Raw genomic sequence first — 21009 nt, 5'->3', positions numbered from 1 at the left:
ATTTTTTTTCTGATGCTAGATAGGGAATTTTCTCATCATTAAAAGCCTAGAAAAAAAATCAATGTAGCACTGCACATTTTAGTGTTCTTAAGTAAGAAATTTTGGATCTGGGATTCGTGTGCACCACTTGAGTTGAACGTGGCTCCGCCATTACTAATAAGTAAGAAATACATATTATCGTTTGGGTTTGATGACATCGTTGGCTCCGCCACTGACTGGATCGATCGGTGCATGATAAGCTAGTGCTAAGCTGTGGGACACATTGAATTCAGTTCAGGATCAGCCATGAATATGAGTGGCGCGTGGATTTCATTCACAAACCGCTGCTTCTGCTTGCTCGGCCACTTGATGAAACAGCGGCTGGAAACCCAAAAACTGCTGCGTCGTTTCGTTCAGGATAAGCTCTGCATCTGCATTTTTCAGACAGACAGCAATGGTTGTTCCAAAAACCGATGGCAGATGAATGCAAGTGTCACTGGCATTTCCGACATGGAAATCAGGGAACACACACATAATGCAGAGAGAAATGCAGCATACTCCCTCCGTCCCAAAAAAAAAAGGCAAACCACGGGTTTACGTGCCAACGTTTAACTGTCCGTCTTATATGAAATTTTTTTATAATTAGTATTTTTATTGTTGTTAGATGATAAAACATGATGAATACTTTATATGCGACTTATCTTTTTAATTTTTTTCATAATTTTTTTAAATAAGACGAATGGTCAAACATTGGACACGGAAACCAGGGTTTGTCTTTTTTTGGGACGGAGGGAGTAGCAGAGGAGTATATATGAATGTGATGGATAATACTCCATAGAAAGCTCTGCTCGCAAAACAGGCAAAGCTGCAGCAGCTGTTTTTCGTCAGACAAACTGTCCAAAGCATCCGTGCAAATGGGCGAACACTTGCAAATCTTCTCTCGTAATAGCACCAATTATGAATAAGACAGCATGAACAATAAACTTTGACTACCAATATCAGTTTTTCTTTTTTTTTTCTTTTTCTTTTCTTTTGAGCAGTTGGCCGGCCCAAGATATTAGCTTCTACAGTGCTTGCTTGTTTGTGTTTTGTCCACAGTTATTAAGACCGGACCGGACCGGCGGTCGGACCGGAAAAAACCAGAACCAGAGCCCCACCGGTCCGGTCCAGGTAAAAGACCGGCATGCAATCGATCCGGCTATAAACCGGTTAGACCGCCCGGTTTTGCTTAAAAACCGCTATTAAACCGGGGTATAAAACCGCTTTGAACCGGCCTGGTGGTGGTTGGCGTGGGTGGGATTCGAACCCACGACCACGTGGGAGTTAGTTAAACTCCTCCACCACCAGACTACTTGGCTCTTTGTGTTTACACTGAATGATCAATGTATTTAGTATTTATTGAACCGGATTAGACCACCGATCCAACCGGTTGAACCAGTGAACCATTGAACCGACAGCCTCACCGGTTCGATTACCAGTCCGGTCTCAATAACTATGGTTTTGTCTAGTCTGCGTGGGGCCCTGTGTGGGTTAGAGGTGGTGGTGGGACGAGTGACGTGGGCCCACTTATCCGAGACACGGAAAGGAAGGGCGCGGGGCCCACATGGAGACCGCCAAGCAACAGATAGGCGGGGGGGAAGGGGACACGTGTTGCGCGCAGACGAGTGCCGTGAGCTAACACCAGCGGCCATGGCCCATGTGGCCATGTGCGTGTTGGCCTCCCTGATTGAACCGTGGGACCCACCTCTCCGTGATGTCCACATCTTTAGTTTATGGAGTACTAGTAGTACTAGTTTTATTATGCAGCGTTTTGCATTTTTTTTCTTTTTTTAAGATGGAATTTTTTTATTACACCGTAAACTCACATGCACTACACACGTAATACAGTATTTCTTTATTTTTTTCGATTACATGGTAGACTTATACGCACACACGCAACAACATATTTATATCCCTATGAATGTGCTTCCGAATATATGTTTTACTTCCTCTGTCCAATATGTTGATCGTTCTATAATTGGTGAGCTACATCAGCTAAAGGTGAAAATTAATAAATTATCCTAAATTATTATTGGTATTGGTTGTATGTGGTCATTTTAATCAGGGAATTAGCACAAATGGCACCAACCAAGTACTCCCTCCATTTTTTTAAAAAAAAAAGATAACCTAGGATATGATGTGTCAGATTCGTTGTAGTTGACTGTGTCACATTTCATTTTTAAGTTATGTTTTCTTTTTTTACGGAGGGAGTAAGCCACACAGGAAATATTTTAAGCATAGAATTAAGTAGTGGCACTTATACAAGCAATACGTCAAAACGTTAATTATTCATGCATAAATGTTAGGGGGTAAAACATCAAACAATCGGGAACGGATGGAGTATAAGACAGAAATTAGCGGTACATCTTCAATCTCACTAAAATCCAGAAATTAGCATAAGACAGGAATAAGGTGGTGTTTGGTTGGAGGGACTAAAGTTTAGCCCCTTATGTTTCTGTGAGAGGGACTAAAGTTTAGCCCCACTTTAGTCCCTCCGACCAAACACCACCTAAGATGTAAACTTTATTCTGGGATTTCGCATGACAAAATAGTATGAGTGGTTTGAATGAGAAAATGATAAATATGTGACACAGGTAGGTGGTAGGTTGATGAATCAGTCCTCACTGTGCAATTTGCACCTTTAAAATCATCTATCCCATTCAAAATGAGAAACTTCTATGGTGGTCTTTTCTCAAGACCCCAGAACGGTAGTACGATTTTACGAACTAGTAGGAGAGAGGACAAGGTAGAGCTATATAATATTTGGTAGGTTTAATTTGTTTGCATGAAAGTATCAATAACTAACTAATTATCTTTGGTGGTGTACATCCGAGAATTTTTTTGAGAATTAATATTATTTTTATGGAAAATCGCAAAAGTAGTGGCCAACCGGGGAAAATTGCGAAAGTAGCTCCCTGTCGAACGGGTGCAGTTCGATAGGGCACCTATCGAACGACGGGCAGTCGACAAATCCCTATCGAACGGCTGGAGTTCGACAAGCTCACCTGTCGAACGGAGGGAGTTCGACAGGGCCCATCACCCGGCGCCGCGAGGCCTGTCGAACCGGGGGCGTTCGACAGGGCCCTCCACCGACCCTGTCGAACAATGGGCATTCGACAGGCCGGTTTAAAGCCCCGTCCACCCAGGCCGCGATGCTTGTTCGATTTGTTTGAGGACCACATCGCCAGCCGCCGCCGAGAGTCGCCACATCGTCGCCGTGAGCGCCGGAGGGAGCGAGGGGAGGGGATAGCAGGCCGGAGAGGAGGCCGAGGAGGCGCCGGCCGGGAGGAAAGGGTTGGCGACGCCCTCCAGCAGTGAAGTTAAGGTATACATTAGTAATCCCTAAGTACAATGCATATGAAAGTTTAATAAAAAATTGGTTTAAGAGTTGTTAATTGTTTCGCATTGTTCGATGTTAGTATGTATGGTTAGCACATATTTGTTATTGCTAAATGTTGGTAGAGGTATTTAAGTAATTGTATGGTTAAATTAGTTCTTAGTTAGTACATATTATTGATATGTTGTGTGTTAAAATAGGTACAAAGGTGTTATATTTTATTTGGATTATTAAACTAGTTGTTTGTTACTAATAGTTGTAAATTAGTACACGGCAATGTAGTATAAGTTGTAATAGGGTAATTATCGAATGATTAAATGATTAAACGTGAGACTATTTGTCATGTTTTATCAGGATGTTAGGTGATATGCCCATTCGTCTGTATTATGGCGATGCTCCTATACAAATATGTGATAGCGGGGTGGATTTGACTGTATATGCCTTCCATGATACTAGTCTGAATGCACCGGAGCATATGGGTTTGAACGACGTGTTAGGGTGGTTGTATAATATGTTTGGGGTAGATCCAGTGCACGATAAATTTGTCATAAATGCCGTGTGGCCAGTGAGGGGTCAAACTCTGCCTTATGTTCACCCCACGCAGGGAGTATCTGGGTCGGCACACTTCCCTTACATGCCAACGGGGGACAACGTGTTGAACACATCAGCATGGGGACTTCATATCACTCCGCGTGCGCCAGAGCAGGGCCACACACCGCACACATGTAAGTCATTTTAAACAATAACACGCTTTAGTTTCTAATTATATGTATCGTTACTAACTACGCCATATTTTTTGGTTTCTCCCTCTTGTGCAAACAGACGATGAGTACGGTTCGGCGTCGACGCATCACGGAATGCCTGCTTACTCCCCTCGCACAGCATTCATTGAGGACTTCTTTTCCACTGATCCTCCCCAGGGAGAAGTAGGGATGGATTACTGGCACGCAGCACCTCAGGTCACACAGCCGACGCAGGAGACGGAGGCCGGTCAGGGGCCAGACGTGACACCACAGCAGGCAGCTAGAGATAGGCACCCCCCTGATAATTTGACATATCCTACTGAGCAGATTAGGCGTAGGAAGAAGGGAGGACCTAGCAAGCGTGCGAAGGGCACTGATCGTCCTTGACTTATATATTTGTATTAAACTTTTAGTCATTTATGTTCTGTCCGTACTATTTGAGAAACACTTTACGATTAACTTAGTACTATCAGTACTATTTCATAAACTTCTTCGGATAATTACTCAGTAGCATACCCTTCGAATGAATCATGACAAATTATCATTCAAATATAAAAATAATGAAACTAAATAATTCAAATATTTTAACCAACAAATAAATACTACAATTTCTGACCAAACATTATCAAAACCCTAAATCATATACATATAACATTACAAAAATATTTTCCTTTCTTACACACTAAAATAAATTACATATTATTAAAAAAAATTATTATTACAAATAAATGGAGAACACGACCCTGTCGAACTGCGCCAGTTCGACGGATATCCTGTCGAACAGGGGCAGTTCGACAGCCCTGCCTGTCGAACAGGGGCTGTTCGACAGGACCTGTCGAACGGCAGCCTTCCGATCTCCTCGCCAGTCGCGCTCTGGCCGTTCGATAGGCGCCCTATCGAACTGCACCCGTTCGACAGGGACCTACTTTCGCGATTTTCCCCGGTTGACCACTACTTTTGCGATTTTCCATAAAAATGATATTAATTCTCAAAAAAATTCTACATCCGATTGGATGAAGAGGCTGGGTTTATCCCATTTTCTAGAAAACTACTCCCTCAGTTTCAGGTTAGACGTTTTGACTTTGTTCAAAGTTAAACTATTTTGAGTTTGACTAATTCTGTATAAACAAATAGTAATATTTATAATATCAGCATAGTTTCATTAAATCTATAATTGAATAAACTTTCATAATATATTTTTCTTGGGTTAAACATATTATTACTTTTAAAAAAAATTAGTCAAACTTAGAGTAGTTTGACTTTGACCAAAACGTCTTATAACCTAAAATGAAATGGAGGGAGTAACTAATTAATTTATATCATTTGATTAATACATCGATAGTAAATGGAGGGAGTGTGTCTTATGCTCTGATTGGTTCAGCTATAGCTAATAAGCTATAGAAATATAAATGAAGAAAAAAATCACGGTACAATTTTTACTCATGTATTAATTATTCGTGATTTAAAAGACAATACTAAAAATGGAGTACAACAATAAACCTCTAAAATTAACTTAAATTAAGTTGTAAAATTCAAGTCTTCGACCATTGATCAGTACTAAACCGTCACGAGTACTCACTATTGACGACTCGAGGAGATCAACCGCAATGAGGTAGCTAGCACAACTCACAAAATAAAACCATCTGATTGAACTGAATATTTTTTCGAATAAGAGATTGAATTGAACCAGGGGCGGGGGGGGGGGGGGGGGGGGGTTAATAAAACAGTTTCTTTAACCTCCAGCCATTTAGAGACCTTTAGTTTATCATTTATGGCGAAAAAATTGAATGAGGTGCTCCGGGGTATCCATGGGTCTTGTGGGTGTAGGGAGGACTCACCCACGTTGGATCCGCCCCTGAATTGAACTGAATATTGTTAGTTTAGAACTCAAATCAGCTCAGGCTGCACATATCTGTCAATTGGTCTCTCTCTGTTTTTTTTTTCTTTTTTGGCAATGCGCTGCACACAGCAAATATGGGTCGAGATGACACGGATGCGGAAGTTGGAGAAGCTGGACAGCAGCAGCATCACCATTCAGGTCATCAGGTGTTTCACCGGTGACGTACGACCTCTCTCCGGCCGGGCAGATCAGCCTGACCGACATCAACGACGACCTCGAGCAGCAGCTCTGAATTATCTGACTAATTAAGTAGTACTACATACACTCTCTCCGTCCCATAATATAAGGGATTTTGAGATTTTATTTGCATTGTTTGACCACTCGTCTTATTTAAAAAATTTATGCAAATATAAAAAAAATAAAAAGTTGTGCTTAAAATACTTTGGATAATAAAGTAAGTCATAAAATAAATCTACTACTACTTAAAAAATAAGAGGTGCTTCCATCGTCCGTCAAAAAAACCGGGTGAAAAAAAACCGGGCAGAAAAAACCAAGTTTGTCCGATAAAAAAACCGGACGAAAAAAAAAGTCCGATCAAAAAAAAAGTGAAAAAAAAACCGGGCGAAAAAAACACCCGTCCCTGGCAAAAAAAACACCCGATCCCTTAAAAAGGGAAAAAAAAGTCCGAGAGACAAACCGTTTAATGAATAAAAAAAGCGAAAAAAAAGAGTCCGATTCCCTGGAGAAAAAAAATCTGATTTCCCTGGAAGAGATCCGATCTGTATTGGATTGGAGAAAAGAAAATTCTCTAGGTGCTTCTGTCGTCCGTCAAAAAACGGGAGAAAAAAACCGAGCGAAAAAAAAAGAAAAGTCCGATAAAAAAACCTGGCGAAAAAAAACCGGGCGGAAAAAAAACAAATATGTCCGACAAAAAAAAGGAAAAAAATACCGAAACGAATCCGACTACATCGACACGGTAAAAAGAGTTTAAAAAATAAAAAGAAAACTGTCCTATTCCAAAGAAAAATGAATTATATGTATCGTGGAGCAAAAAAAAAAAGAAAAGTCCGATAAAAAAACCTGGGCGGAAAAAAACCGGGTGGAAAAAAAACAAATCTGTCCGACAAAAAAGAAAGCAAAAAAAGGAAAAAAATCGAAACGAATCCGACTACATCGACGCGGTAAAAAGAGTTTAAAAAAATAAAAAGAAAACTGTCCTATTCCAAAGAAAAAGGAATTATATATATCGTGGTAAAAAAATCGACCGGGCGAAAAAAGAAAAAAATAGTCCGATCCGAAAAAAACAGGAGAAAAAAAAATGGGCGAAAAAAAAATTTGTCCGATAAAAGAAAAGGAAAAAGCTGAAAAGAATCTGACTCCATCGACGCGGTAAAAAAAGGCGAAAAAAAACTTTCCGATAAAGAAAAAGGAATTATATGTGACGCGGTAAAAAAAATAAAAAAACCAGGCGAAAAAAAAGATAAAAGTCCGATAAAAAAACGGGGCGAAAAAAAAACAAATCTGTCCTATACAAAAAAAGCCAAAAAGGGGAAAAATAAAAACGAATCCGACTCCGTCGACGTGGTGAAAACAGGGCGAAAAAATTCCAAAGTAAATGGAGAAAAAAAATCAAAACGAATCCGACTCCGTCGACGCGGTAAAAAAAGGGCGAAAAAAATCCAAAGTAAAAGGAATTATATGTGACGCGGTAAAAAAAATCGATCGGGCGAAATAAACCGGGCAAAAAAAAATCTGTCCGATCCAAAAAAAGGGAAAAAATCAAAACGATTCCGACTCCGTTGACGCGATAAAAAAGGGCGAAAAAATTGTCTGTTTCTAAAGAAAAAGGAATTATACGTGATGCGGTAAAAAAAATCGAATCCTATTATATCTAGAAAGGTTTGACACTATGTGAAAGTGGTGAAAAAAACCCTTCGTAAAAGAAATGCACGAGAAAAAAAATTAAAAGGACGGAAAAAAGCGCGGAGGAAAAAAGTCAAATTTATATTCGTCGTTTTTTAGTCCATTTATATATCTTCTTTATCTCTAATCTAATCTAATCTAACTATAAAAAGAGAAGTTTCTACAGTATATTAAAAAAGGAAAAAATGCGCCAGAAAATAAAAACGGTTTAAAAAACCACGTGAGGGAAAAATGTCAGAAAAAAGCACAAAAGAAAACGCGCTAGAAAATAAAGTTTCGTAGTTCTAATTTTCTGATTGTTATCGACATGGTTATGCATGAAAAACGTATATTATCATTACGTTTTTTCACCCGTTGCAACGCACGGACATATTTGCTAGTAAATAATAATTTCAATTTTTTTAATAAGACGAGTAGTCAAACAGTGCAAGAAAAACTCAAGACGGAGGGAGTATTTGAGATGTGAATAGATCTTCAGGATCAGTTTCTGAACCAGTGATTACAGTCAGCTTGGCTAATTAATTGTTTTACATTCTTGCAGTTGCAGCTGAGCTAGCGTCTCGATCAGCACCAGGCCATCAGCTCCTGAACCAACGACAGCTGGACACGTGCCCTTGTATCCATTAATTTAGGATGTGATTGAATACTTGAATGTATTGAAGTCAATGAGCTGATAAATTAATCAGTGTTGTGCAATGGACATTAGCAGCACACATCATCGACGAAGGCAATGACAGCTTTCCTCTGCCGCACGCCAAGAATTTCTCCCGTTCCTGAGCTATACTTCCTCCTTCCCAAGTGACTCGAACAATGAATCTAGTTTATGTTACATTACTATCACAAATTGAGTTATTTTGAGATGGAGAGAGTAGACCTGTTATTATAAAAACAATAATAATTTAATTCTATCTATGAACTTGATAAGCACCCATCCAGTTCTATAACTAGAATTAAGGGCCTGTTTACTTTGATGAAAAAAAAAATCTTACCAAATTTTGGCATAGTTACTAAAATTTTGGCAAATTGCTAAAATTTTGATAGGATTTCTTGTATAGTTACCAAAATTTAGCAGCAAACTAAATGTAGCCACTTTTTTTTGACAACTTTACCAAAATTTGGTAAGGTTGAAAATGGTATCAAAGTAAACATGCCCTAAGCTTTTCTTTGGAGTGGATAGAGCAAGTACTTCCTCTACCCAAAATATATAAGAAGTTCTGATTAGATAGAACATATCCTAATACCACGAATCCGGATAAACGATCTATCTAGATTTATAATATTAGGATGTATCTTATCTAATCAAAACTTATTATATTTTGCGATGGAGACACGGGTAAGTATTAAAAGTGAAGGCGCTACCGATGCTGACAACGTACTAATCTAAAATGGCGGTGCAGCTTAATCTCACCACCTCCGACCACAAATATAAAGGATCGAATTATACTGGCTATACATATTGGGCCGGACTACATGGGCCTCGTGCAGTTGTTTCCATTTGGGCCCAAACACTAGCACCCCAAGTGCTTCTCGCGAACTGCAGCGGCGGCGGCGGCCGAGGCGACCAGCGGCGAGCCGGCGAGGAGCAACTCGTGGAAGCGCCGGTGATCTCCCTTCTCCGTGGAGAGCAAGAAGCAGAGACGATTTGGGATGTGTTTAGTTCACACCAAAATTAAAAGTTTGGTTGAAATTGAAACGATGTGACGTAAAAGTTAGAAGTTTATGATTGTAGGAAAGTTTTGATGGGATGGAAAAGTTAGAAGTTTGAAAAAAAAATGCAACTAATCACGGCCTTGGGTGTGTATCTCTGTGTGGACAGGCAAAAGGCAGGGTTCCTCCTCTGTTGCCTTCATCAGGACCTGGCAAGTTTGGCAGTGACATTTCTTGGTTTTCTTGTTCAAGAACAGATTCTGTTAAGCTCACCTGAAATCGTGCTCAGTTGGTTCGGCAATATGCAGATTATGCAGATGCACGTGCGCCTCCTGGAATGGAGGTTTGGTCGAGAGCAAGGTGAAAGCACAAAAGTGATGTGAGCTCTCTGAATTCTGATAGACTCCTGGAATGGAGGATTGGTCAGGAGCAAGGTGAAAAGCACACGAATGATGTGAGCTCTCTGAATCTGATAGAGGCTTTCCATTGATTTTGTTGGTCATCATCAATCATATAGTTTTCATATTATTGATTAAATAATCTGGAGTTATGAGCTAATGGCTCCTTTTTTCTTTCCATAGATGAATTGTTGTGCAAGATTGAGCCTTAATTAGCAGAAGTCCGGTAATGTAACAATGTTGGTTTTCTTTCGAACTTCGAAGTATACCAAACCTCTTGTCCTTGACAATGAAGTTTTATGGGAGCATGCTGAAATGTATTTAGATGTCGCCTTAGTGGTATACTGGCAGTTTGTACGTGATATCTCTACTATTTTAAAAACGAAGCCGTTCTTCTTCCTTCCGTTCCCTCCCTCCCGCTGCACGTAGGAGGTCGTCCGTTCCTTCGCGTGCGCGCAACCACCTAGGATCTAGTCTCATTAACATTGTGGTTTTTGCCCCTCTTTTATTCAGCATATACTGGGATCACTGCCTATTATCCCAAAAAAATAGAGGGGCTAACATTTTCGTTGTTCAGCTACTCCCTCCGTCTAAAAAAAATCCAACCTAAGTGGGGATGGAATATCAGATTCGTTGTTCTAGGTGGTATTTCATCCCCATCTAGATTGGTTTTTTTGGACCAAGGGAGAATATTGTTGAGAAGAACTCGTACGGATAATGTCCAACGCCAAGATTTGTTGTATCAGTGATGGTAGTCACTACTCACTAGTCAGTCTGCCTAATTCAGGTGCGGCATGATTCGACATCTATCCAAAAAAGCACCCTATTTTCTCTTGCCAAGTTTTTCCTGGTCTGTGGCATATAAAGAAACCGTAGCACGACTATACTTCAACATTTGCATTGCAGCAAATAACTCTTACACGTAATCACATAATTAAATAGTAATATTTTATCTTTAGTTTCTTCTCTAAGAAAAAAAACTTAAAGTTTCTGTTCAGGAAAAAAAGGACTATCTATATATCTGTAGTCAAATATAAATACAGTATAATTGTAGTTTTTTTAACAAAAAAATTGACAAATGTATACCAAAATCGGGGAAAGAAATATTTGAGTAGAGTAGCAGAAGCAGATGACTGACGGTTGGGCTCTGGTTCAGACAAAACTCGGCCCAATTACTCAAATACCAAATAAGCCCAATTCCTCCGTAAAAAAGTTCAGCCCAAAATCCCTGAAGGCCCACCAAAACCACTCAAGCCCTTGCCTACTCGGGTTCCAACTCATCGGCCCAACAAAACGACGCGCCGGCCTGGCCAAGCCAAGCCAAGCCAGCCTCTCCGTCTCGACTCGATCTCTCTCTCTCTCTCCGGCGCAAATCCTCCTCGCCGCGGCGGAGCACTAAACCCTAGCGAGAGATGCCGTCGCCTGCGGGGGGTCCGGTGGCCGTGGCGGCGGCGTCTGCGGCGGCGGCGGAGGCGCTGGGGATCTCGCCGGAGATGTACCCGACGGAGGACGACCTGGCGTACGAGGAGGAGATCCTGCGCGAGCCGTTCAAGCTCAAGGGGTGGTGGCGCTACCTCGTCGCCCGCGCCGCCGCGCCGTTCGCCAAGCGCGCCGTCATCTACGAGCGCGCGCTCAAGGCGCTCCCGGGGAGCTACAAGCTGTGGCACGCCTACCTCCGCGAGCGCCTCGACCACGCGCGCCCGCACCCCATCTCCCACCACGCCTACGCCTCCCTCAACAACACCTTCGAGCGCGCCCTCGCCACCATGCACAAGATGCCCCGCGTCTGGGTGCTCTACCTCACCTCGCTGCTCGACCAGCGCCTGCTCACGCGCGCGCGCCGCGCCTTCGACCGCGCGCTGCGCGCGCTCCCCGTCACGCAGCACGACCGCATCTGGCCGCTCTACCTCCGCCTCGCCTCGCTCCCGGCCTGCCCCGTCGAGACCTCGCTCCGCGTCTTCCGACGATACCTCCAGTACGACCCCTCCCACGCTGAGGACTTCATCGATTTCCTCATCTCCGCAAACCGCTGGCAGGAGGCCGCCGACCGCCTCGCGTCCGTGCTCAACGATGACGGCTTCCGCTCCGTCAAGGGTAAGACCCAGCACCAGCTCTGGCTTGAGCTCTGCGAAATCCTCACCAAGCATGCCGATGAGGTTGCGGGGCTCAAGGTGGACGCTATACTGCGGGGCGGCATTCGCAAGTTCACCGATGAGGTTGGCAAGCTGTGGACCTCCCTGGCCGATTACTACGTCAGAAGAACCTTGTATGAGAAGGCGAGGGATGTCTTCGAAGAGGGGGTTGCTTCGGTGATGACGGTGCAGGAATTCAGCGTGGTGTTTGAGGCGTACACACAATTCGAGCAGAGTATGCTTGCGGCAAAGCTGGAGGCAGCCGAGGAGGAGGGTGCGGGGAGTGAGGGGGAAGAGGAAGCGGGCAGGAAGAATGGGATGGACAAGCTGTCGAAGAAATTCCTCGCAGATTGCTGGCTGAATGATGAGGATGATACTGATTTGAGGCTGGCAAGGTTTGAGCGGCTGTTGGATCGCCGGCCAGAGCTCCTCAGCAGTGTCCTGCTGCGACAGAATCCGCATAATGTGGAGGAATGGCACAGGTGAGACTCACTTGATTGATCACATTGATTTATTCTTTTTCATGTGTTTTGACAATAGTAAACACTAATTTGCTCTTTAGTTCACTTCATGTACATGCTGTTTATTTTTTCAACATCAACATCTTAACTTAGTAGCATCTCAATATTCCAGCCTAGTAGAACAATTTTGATTTGGATAATTCATGTTAAACCAGCAAACCAAATGTACTGTTACTGCAAAAAGTTTGGTCCCTTCTCATATTTTAGGTGATATATTAAATGACTAATGCAAGACCCCACTGGACTATTACATATGGTTGTAAGTATACGGTCTATGTATTTTTACTGTTTTATTGTAGTTGCAATTTACTGTTTTTGTAGTACATATTTCTTTCCAGCGACAAGTTTTGGATTCTTTAGTGCAGTAAGTGGCTGTGGTAAATTTTAATTCAAAACATGTATACTGTGGAATGTATCAATCTAGTGGCAGGTGTTTTCATTTCTCAGCCTAGCAATGTACTAGTATGTTGGCAGTTCCCTTTTGTGTTTTCCATTCTCATACTTGATGGAATTGGCTAACAATACGATTATGTTTGCAGGAGGGTGAAACTTTTTGAGAAGGATCCTACAAGGCAAGTAGCCACATATGTTGAAGCTGTGAAAACCGTAGACCCTATGAAGGCAGCTGGAAAACCACATACTCTATGGGTGGCATTCGCAAAGATGTATGAGAAACATAATCGTCTAGATAGTGCTGAAGAGATCTTTAAAAAAGCAACACAGGTGAACTACAAGGCAGTTGACCACTTAGCCAGTATTTGGTGTGAGTGGGCAGAGATGGAGCTGAGGCACAGTAATTTTGACAAGGCTATTGAGCTGATGAGGCAAGCTACTGCAGAACCCTCTGTTGAGGTTAAGAGGCGAGGTATATATATATATATATATTTACCATCTTATTTTTTGTTGTGTGTTTTACTGTTCATATTTTCTAACAGTAATGCAATATGTCCTGTGCAGCTGCTGCTGAGGGGGATGAACCTGTCCAATTGAAAGTACATAAATCCCTGAAACTGTGGAGCTTCTATGTGGACCTGGAGGAAAGTCTTGGAACATTGGAATCAACTCGTGCAGTTTATGAGAGAATATTGGATTTACGAATTGCCACTCCCCAAATAGTTCTCAATTATGCATATCTTCTTGAGGTAGGATTATTTGTTAACTCCGCATTTCCAAAATTCGAGTAAACTATTTTATCGTGCATATGCTAATATCATGACATTTCCTCTTTCCACAGGAAAACAAGTATTTCGAAGATGCGTTTAAAGTGTATGAGCGTGGTGTGAAAATTTTTAAATATCCCCATGTTAAAGACATTTGGGTGACCTACCTCACAAAGTTTGTAAGAAGGTATCAGAGAAGCAAGTTAGAGCGGGCAAGAGAACTGTTCGATGAAGCTGTCAAACAGGTAACTAGAATTTCACCCACATGTTTCTTACATATAGTTGTATGCAATGCTTGCATGTAAGCAATATTTGTGGCATGCTGCTGTAGTCACAAAAGAGTAACAGTTTGGATAGAGACACCATCTCCACAACACAATAATTTTGTAAAATCATGAAAGTAGTTATGAATATATCTACATTTAACTTTTGAAACACTGAATGCATGTGTCCCTAAGTACTGTTCTTGTTCACCGGATAAAATGTGCTAAGTTGAATCATGTTTAATCTAGTTGGAGTTGGGACTTGTTTTAGTTAACATGTTACCAAATGCTTTTTGGGTATAACTGGCAATCAGAAATTTTGTCCTTGCTTCATACGAATAAGTTCAGGGCGATTCTTGTTGCGCCTGCTTTCTTCTTCCTTTAAGAACCTTGTCTCTGCTTGCTGATATCATGTCATGCGATATTTTGCATTTGCTTGCTTGCTTGTTTAGATTCCAAACCTTTGGTTGATTATTTCGTGTTCCTTTTTCCTGCATCGATGCTGTTTTGAAAATGATGTTTTTCCTATATTGCTTCAGTACTTACATTTTGTTTTGTTTGATCAGGCTCCTCCACAAGAAAAGAAGGTATTGTATTTGCAGTATGCTAAGCTGGAGGAAGACTATGGCCTTGCGAAACGTGCAATGAATGTATACGACGAAGCTGTAAGGGCTGTTCCTAACAGCGAAAAGATGAGTATGTACGAAATATATATTGCACGGGCTGCGGAGCTATTTGGTGTTCCAAGAACAAGACAGATATATGAGGTGAGTGTGTTATCTTGGTTCTTACTAATACTGGTTATATCGTGTGCTTGTTTTGAGATCCAGTTTTACATTTTGCTGTTTTAAGACAAAATTAATGTGGGTTTTATTACATTCCAACAGCCTTGCCTTTTTTTTTTTTTTTGCTAACTGTTCGTATGAATCAAAGAACTCATTCTGCACTCGCTGTAACAACCCATATACTTATGAAAAATCCAGATACTATTTTTCTGTATAGTATGTTCTAGATTTTAGTTGAGTCACACTTTAGGTATGCACAACTGTAAATGATTCTAACTTTATTCCTTTGTGCTGCAGCAAGCAATTGAATCTGGACTCCCAGACAGAGATGTCATGACAATGTGCATGAAATTTGCAGAACTTGAAAGAAACCTTGGAGAAATTGATCGTGCCCGTGCCATTTATGTCCACGCATCCAACTATGCTGATCCAAACTCTCATCCTGAATTTTGGAATAAATGGAATGAATTTGAGATTCAGCATGGTAACGAAGATACATTCAGGGAGATGCTTCGCATCAAGCGTACTGTGGCTGCTAGCCGCAGTCAGGTATGTCACAAGGGCCAACCTTATAGGCAGTTTGGTATTATCAATGATCATCTTGTGAGTTAGTAAACTAAAATGATGTATTTCGTTTCATGTGCAGACTCATTTCATACTCCCAGAGTACTTGATGCAGAGGGACCAGAGGCTGAACCTCGATGAGGCAGTTGACACTCTGAAACGAGCCGGTGTTCCTGAGGATGAGATGGCTAACCTAGAAAGGCAACTAGCGCCAGGACCTTCCACGGCTCCACCAGCTCCAAGCACTGCTACTGCTCCTGCTAACCGGATGATGAACTTTGTCAGTGCTGGAGTGCAGGCACAGGCTGAGAGCAGCAGCAGGCAACAACAGGCTGCTGCTACTAACAATGAGGACATTGAGCTGCCCGATGAGAGCGACGAGGAGGAAGACGATGTCCAAATTGCGGAGAAGAGTGTTCCCGCTGCGGTGTTTGGAGAGCTCGGCAAGAGAGCTGCAGAGAACAGGGAGGAGGAAAGCTCTGGTGCCCAGGAGAATGAGCAGCTTGGCGCCCTTGAGAGGATTAAGCGAAGGCGTCAATGATCTGCCACTGTCAAGATGCCCACACCATTAGCTGGTGCCCTTAACGATGTTGTAGCTGTAACAACTTGTAAACATGATTTTGAGTGGTGTTTTTGCTCTTGTACAAGAATTTACGGGAGTTATTAATCCGTTGTTGATCTGCGACCATTTTTTCGTGTACTAACTATTGGGTACATTCCCCGCTTTTTATTCCCTCTTTTAGGCTAGAAGGCAATCATGCATGATGCATTATTCAATTCTTTTTCTTTTTTGCGAGGAAACATTATTTGATTTCGAAAGTGTACACTGCTACTGGAGTGTTGAAACCTGAAAAATGGAACTGGGAGACTGCATTTCTGTTGCTGTCTCCTGTGGTTTAGCCTTTCATTTGCAAAGTTATTAGTTGAGCTACGGCTTATAGACCGAGTAATATAATGATGGTGATAGGTGAACAAAACTACAAATTTCGTTAATTCGGATTCTTCCAAGTGAACCAAAATAGTGTATTCCTTTGATCACAAAATAACCATCACAAAACTGTCAGCAATTTTGAGCATATATTTGCAATTTGAGCTCTGAAGGTAATGAGTAGTGGAAAGCATGTACAATTTGATCACAAGGTCTCTCATCTTGATCTATTTATCGTTATCCCTTTCTTTTACCAACTCATTTGTACCAAAAGAATCAATCATATGGCAACTAAAACCCCATATGAAAAAAAAAATCCTGTCGCTCACATCCATGTAGATCACCTGACATAATCTGCACCGTCAAGAAAATGAGCATACTGTGTCCCATTCAGTTTGTTGCTCACATCATCCCAGTTCCTGACAAGGCCTGGAAGAGGACTAGTGTGAATTTTCACCTGCCTGCTGACCAGCTTTCTCACCGGAACTCCGAGGAATTCTTGTACCTGGAACAATGCCTGCATTCATAGAGATGATATTTTAGCAAAGCGAGGGTTATCATTGATCCTTCGTTACAGCATTTGAATATGTTTTAGTACATTTCTGTTGCGGACAATATCCTCGTAGTAGAGGATCATGTGCCGTGTGGTGTTGAAGTGGTCCAAGCAATCTCTGATGTATTTCTCGGCATTTCTGATGTTTGGAATCAGATTTGACACATCCAGCACCGGCTTGAATTTCGCTAATATCTCAGCCTGCTCAGAAAAAATATATAAGCATTTCATTTTTTTTTTCTTCCTTGCCAACATGATTGATAGTGATGTTACATTTCTCTTGGAATGGAAATATGTAGGATTTAAGTTTCACCAAAATATCTATACCAGAAGTCCAGTAGTTGTCTATATTCTATAATATAACCTAATATAAGGGTACAAGTTCGGAAAGGAGGAGCCCTTTTATATGTAGAGAAAATGGCTCCTTCCAAATGCAATATAGTCATTCCTCCAATATTGATACAATATTTCCCATATGCATTCAAATATACTATGGTCATATTTCATCAAAAGTGCACCTAGTATGAAACCATGTTCAATGTGAAAAATATGAACTGAAAATAGTAAGGAGAGGACATAAACTGTTGCATGGATATAACCTCTTCTTTTGAGTGTACATGGGATTTGTGGGTTCCATTCAGCTGCTTCGCATCTCTGTCGTAATCATTAGCCAAAACAGAGATAAGCCTGCGCAATGTATTTCTCCTGAAGAGAAATATCACGGAAACACCCTTCTTGTTTAAATAACTAGCTATATCATCATGATGGTCCATAAACCCCTGGAGAACACAATGATGGCAGTCAAAGCCATGCATAACTTTGTAAGTTGTAGGCATAATTTTACCCATGCAATAATGCTTGATGAATGAGATTGAACACACAAATGCCAACATCAATAATCATAGCTGACCAGTTTGTGTTGTACAACTACAAAGAGCAGCCAGAACATATCATTGGGAATTGCAAGCATATTACCCTGTAGTTCTGTTAAAAATTCTAGCTATACCTCTAAAATTTTAGCAAGCGAATAGACTATATGAACTGGATTGCCCAAGAACAGGACTAGTGCACACTGTCGGTAACTATGGACTATGGTAAGTTTCAGAGAAAGGTGTGCGATTTCTGAAGTTCAATGTAACAGAGAGCTAACCCTCTAATATTCACATGGACCAAGAAAAGCTGAAATATACCTGATTTAGCATCCACTTCAATCCAAATGCAGCCGTGCACTCATTCTTTGCTGCACTGGTGAACCAATCCAAATTATACAATTTGTCAAGGGTCTGTAAGATAGATGAGATATTCTCTCTTCTATCCACCCTGTTAAATATTTCACCATTTGAGCTGATGTTAGGGTGGCTGTTCAGCAAAGTCTCAAACCATCCACTTCCCGACCGTTGCATAGATACAAGCACAAAGGATCGAACCAGATTGCAGGAACACTCTCCCCTATGGAAGAAGGAAAATTTGAAGCAACATGAATCAGAAAATGCACATCCATAACAGGGGCGTACTAAGAGATAATAATTCTACTCTAGAGGAAAATTACCTGCTATAACTCTCAGGTTTCGGAAAGTGCACATAACGCAGCTCCTCATGAGGAAGATGAGGCTTTCGGCAATGAATTTCTGCCTGCACTTCTCCACTGTTCTCCTCAGATCTATTCTCTAGTGTTATCTGGTTAAAGGAGATGTAGCATACATAGAATCCAAATATTGCAATGAGGAAGACAAGAATCGGTCGCGGTGGAAACGGTGCTCCCTTGGAACTTTTAAGTGAATATGGATGCTGCGAATACGAAAACTATGATCAAATATTGTTGCTATCAGATATCAGAGATACAAAACTAGAATCATGCAGTACCATTTTCTTATTGCAATTTGGTACTATATCGGCCGAATTCTGCTTCTTCCGGTTGTCCGCAGCAAACAAGCATCACCATTTGTGGATGAGTGACACTGCATTCTGGTAAGTTACAGATTCTTGCAGTTAGCAACAACTTGCAAAATGAAACCAAGAAAAAAAAGAAACTTAGTGAACCTACAAACGAAGTGCTAATGACAACAATCTGTTCACCGAAACGCTTCAAAAAGAGCAGCAAACAACAATTGGATGGAAATCAAGAACCCTAAATAGAGGGGAAATAAAAAATAAAAACCTCAAGCAGGATTGAGCACCAAAAATGGGGGGGAAAGGAAGGCGCAGACGAGAAAACCCTGAAATGCTCAAACAATGGCTCACCAAGAACTTGCGGCACAAAGAATCCCCAGGAGAGGGAAGAAGTCCGACGCGGTGAAGAGATTCAACTCCAAAATGGCGACCAAAAGAAGAACAAAGATCCAAACCCAGTTACTCCGCTCGAGAAAACCCAGGCGACATTCAGCTTACAAAGCGGCCAAGATTCGGATGCGTAGGCAGAATCAAGCAGGAGAGTGACAAAGATAGGGTTTTGAGGCTTCGGATATTGGTAGAACCATCAAAAATTGGGGGCAAAAAAATAGCAGATGCAACCTAGCAACGAACTTAAAAAATCATATAAAAACGCAAAATATATATAGAAGAAATCACCTTGGTTCGTCAGCGAGAACACACTTTGTTATCTTCTCTCACTATCTCTAGTAGTGACGTTAATGCAGTAGGTTATTAGGACTATTTGGATTTTAAATGGTTTGAAATATGTGGGATGATTAGTAGCTAAGCAAAGGGCTAACACAGAGGCAGCTTTGAACTCAAGATGCAGACGAAGTATTAGGGTGTGTTTAGTTGGGGAAAAGAAAAATTTTGGGTGTAACATCAAACGTTTGACCGGATGTCGGAAGGGATTTTCGGACACGAATGAAAAAACTAATTTCAGAACTCGCCTGGAAACCACGAGACGAATCTTTTGAGACTAATTAAGCCGTCATTAGCACATGTGGGTTACTGTAGCACTTATGGCTAATCACGGACTACTTAGGCTTAAAAGATTTGCCTCGCGATTTTCTCTATAACTGTGCAATTAGTTTTTCTATTTATCTATATTTAATGCTTCATACACGTGTCCAAAGATTCGATGTGATGTTTTTGAGAAAAAATTTTAGGGAACTAAACGGGCCCTAAAAGAAGAGCACGAAGTCAGCATGGGGGGACATATTTCGGTGCACTTGGTCTTTGTGGACCGCGTAAACTTCGGAGTTGGAACTGGTCCTTCTCTCGCTGATTCGCTGAATTTTGTGCAGAGATGGCGATGCTGTTCAACTGAATTTCGCGGAAGGATTTTGTTATATAGGGCATGTTCACTTTGATGTAAAAAAAACCTTAATGCCAAAATTTTAGTATAGTTACCAAAATTTTGGTAGGTTTTCTTTTATATTTATTAAAATTTGACAGCAAACTAAATATAGCTATTTTTTTTAGCAACCTGGCATCAAAGTGAACAGACCTTTACTCTCTTTTTTATCGTTATTGTACGGTAGACATATACGCACGTGTATATCATCAAACACGCATACCTCACTCATATACTTGCAAATGCACACCCTGACTCGTGTATCAGGATTTGAACCTTGGTTGTCATGAAGTCACCACGGGTGCTTCCCAAATTTATTATTTATTACTTGATCATTCAATTGATAAGCCTTCCGTTCTAAAAATGTTATAGTTAAACAAAACTTGCTTGATCTGAAGCTACTAAGGATTGGCAAAAGATTTTCATAGAATTCAAATTCTAGTGAAAATATTTTTTCTTACATTAAACTTGGAAAAGGAAGAAAACTTTCCATATTATTATATTTGTACATTTCATTTTAATCGGAAAATTACCTAGAGGTCTCACCTTTTCTTTATTATTTTTCTTCATTTTTCCTATGGCATTTAAGGGGCCTTCTATTATTTTTGCATGGGTTTCATTTCTATATGATTAGAGAAGGGTACCATTTTAAATCACGCGTTTTCTCCAATCCTATGTTTTCTCTATCACGCAAACCAAAATTTAAAATCACGTGTTTTCTCCAATCCTATGTTTTCTCTATCTTGCAAATCAAAGGGGGCCTAAGAGTGCGGAGATCCTGTGCTGTACTGCATATGCAGTAGGTGCCACTTACAAGTGGGCCCGAAGTAGGTGGGACCCACATGTCAGTGACACCTACTGCAGGTGCGGTCCAGCAGACGATTTGCATCCGGGCCTAAATGTTGCAAGTTCAGGCAGCACTATGACAG

The 21009-nt window shown here is 41.2% G+C and overlaps 2 protein-coding genes across 3 annotated transcripts; one reads left to right on the top strand and one right to left on the bottom strand.

Annotated features, from left to right (window-relative positions):
• The first annotated feature begins 11247 nt into the window (after nucleotides 1–11247).
• Nucleotides 11248–16238, top strand: LOC4344088 (uncharacterized). Its single transcript, XM_015792065.2, has 7 exons — nucleotides 11248–12520; nucleotides 13099–13424; nucleotides 13517–13701; nucleotides 13794–13964; nucleotides 14549–14749; nucleotides 15065–15316; nucleotides 15414–16238. Exons 1-7 carry the CDS (start codon nucleotides 11319–11321, stop codon nucleotides 15870–15872), a joined length of 2796 nt encoding a protein of 931 aa, XP_015647551.1. The 5' UTR covers nucleotides 11248–11318; the 3' UTR covers nucleotides 15873–16238.
• Nucleotides 16239–16389: 151 nt separating this feature from the next.
• LOC4344087 (uncharacterized) lies at nucleotides 16390–19530 on the bottom strand. 2 transcript variants are annotated; one of them, XM_015790200.3, is made up of 7 exons: nucleotides 19381–19530; nucleotides 18676–18777; nucleotides 18362–18600; nucleotides 18003–18261; nucleotides 17412–17591; nucleotides 16858–17013; nucleotides 16390–16776 (listed from the first exon to the last, which is right to left on the bottom strand). In XM_015790200.3, the coding sequence occupies exons 2-7, from the start codon at nucleotides 18676–18678 to the stop codon at nucleotides 16600–16602; spliced, it is 1014 nt and encodes a 337-aa protein (XP_015645686.1). In that variant the 5' UTR covers nucleotides 18679–18777; nucleotides 19381–19530; the 3' UTR covers nucleotides 16390–16599. The 2 variants fall into 2 exon arrangements, with proteins under 2 accessions (XP_015645686.1, XP_015645687.1); XM_015790201.3 differs by having other exon boundaries at nucleotides 19054–19441.
• Between the last annotated feature and the right edge of the window lie 1479 nt (nucleotides 19531–21009).

Source organism: Oryza sativa, chromosome 7, assembly GCF_034140825.1.
Source record: "Oryza sativa Japonica Group chromosome 7, ASM3414082v1".
Taxonomy (NCBI): Eukaryota; Viridiplantae; Streptophyta; class Magnoliopsida; order Poales; family Poaceae; genus Oryza; species Oryza sativa.
Note: the sequence above shows the minus strand (reverse complement) of the source record. Positions and strands in the feature narration are given on the sequence as shown.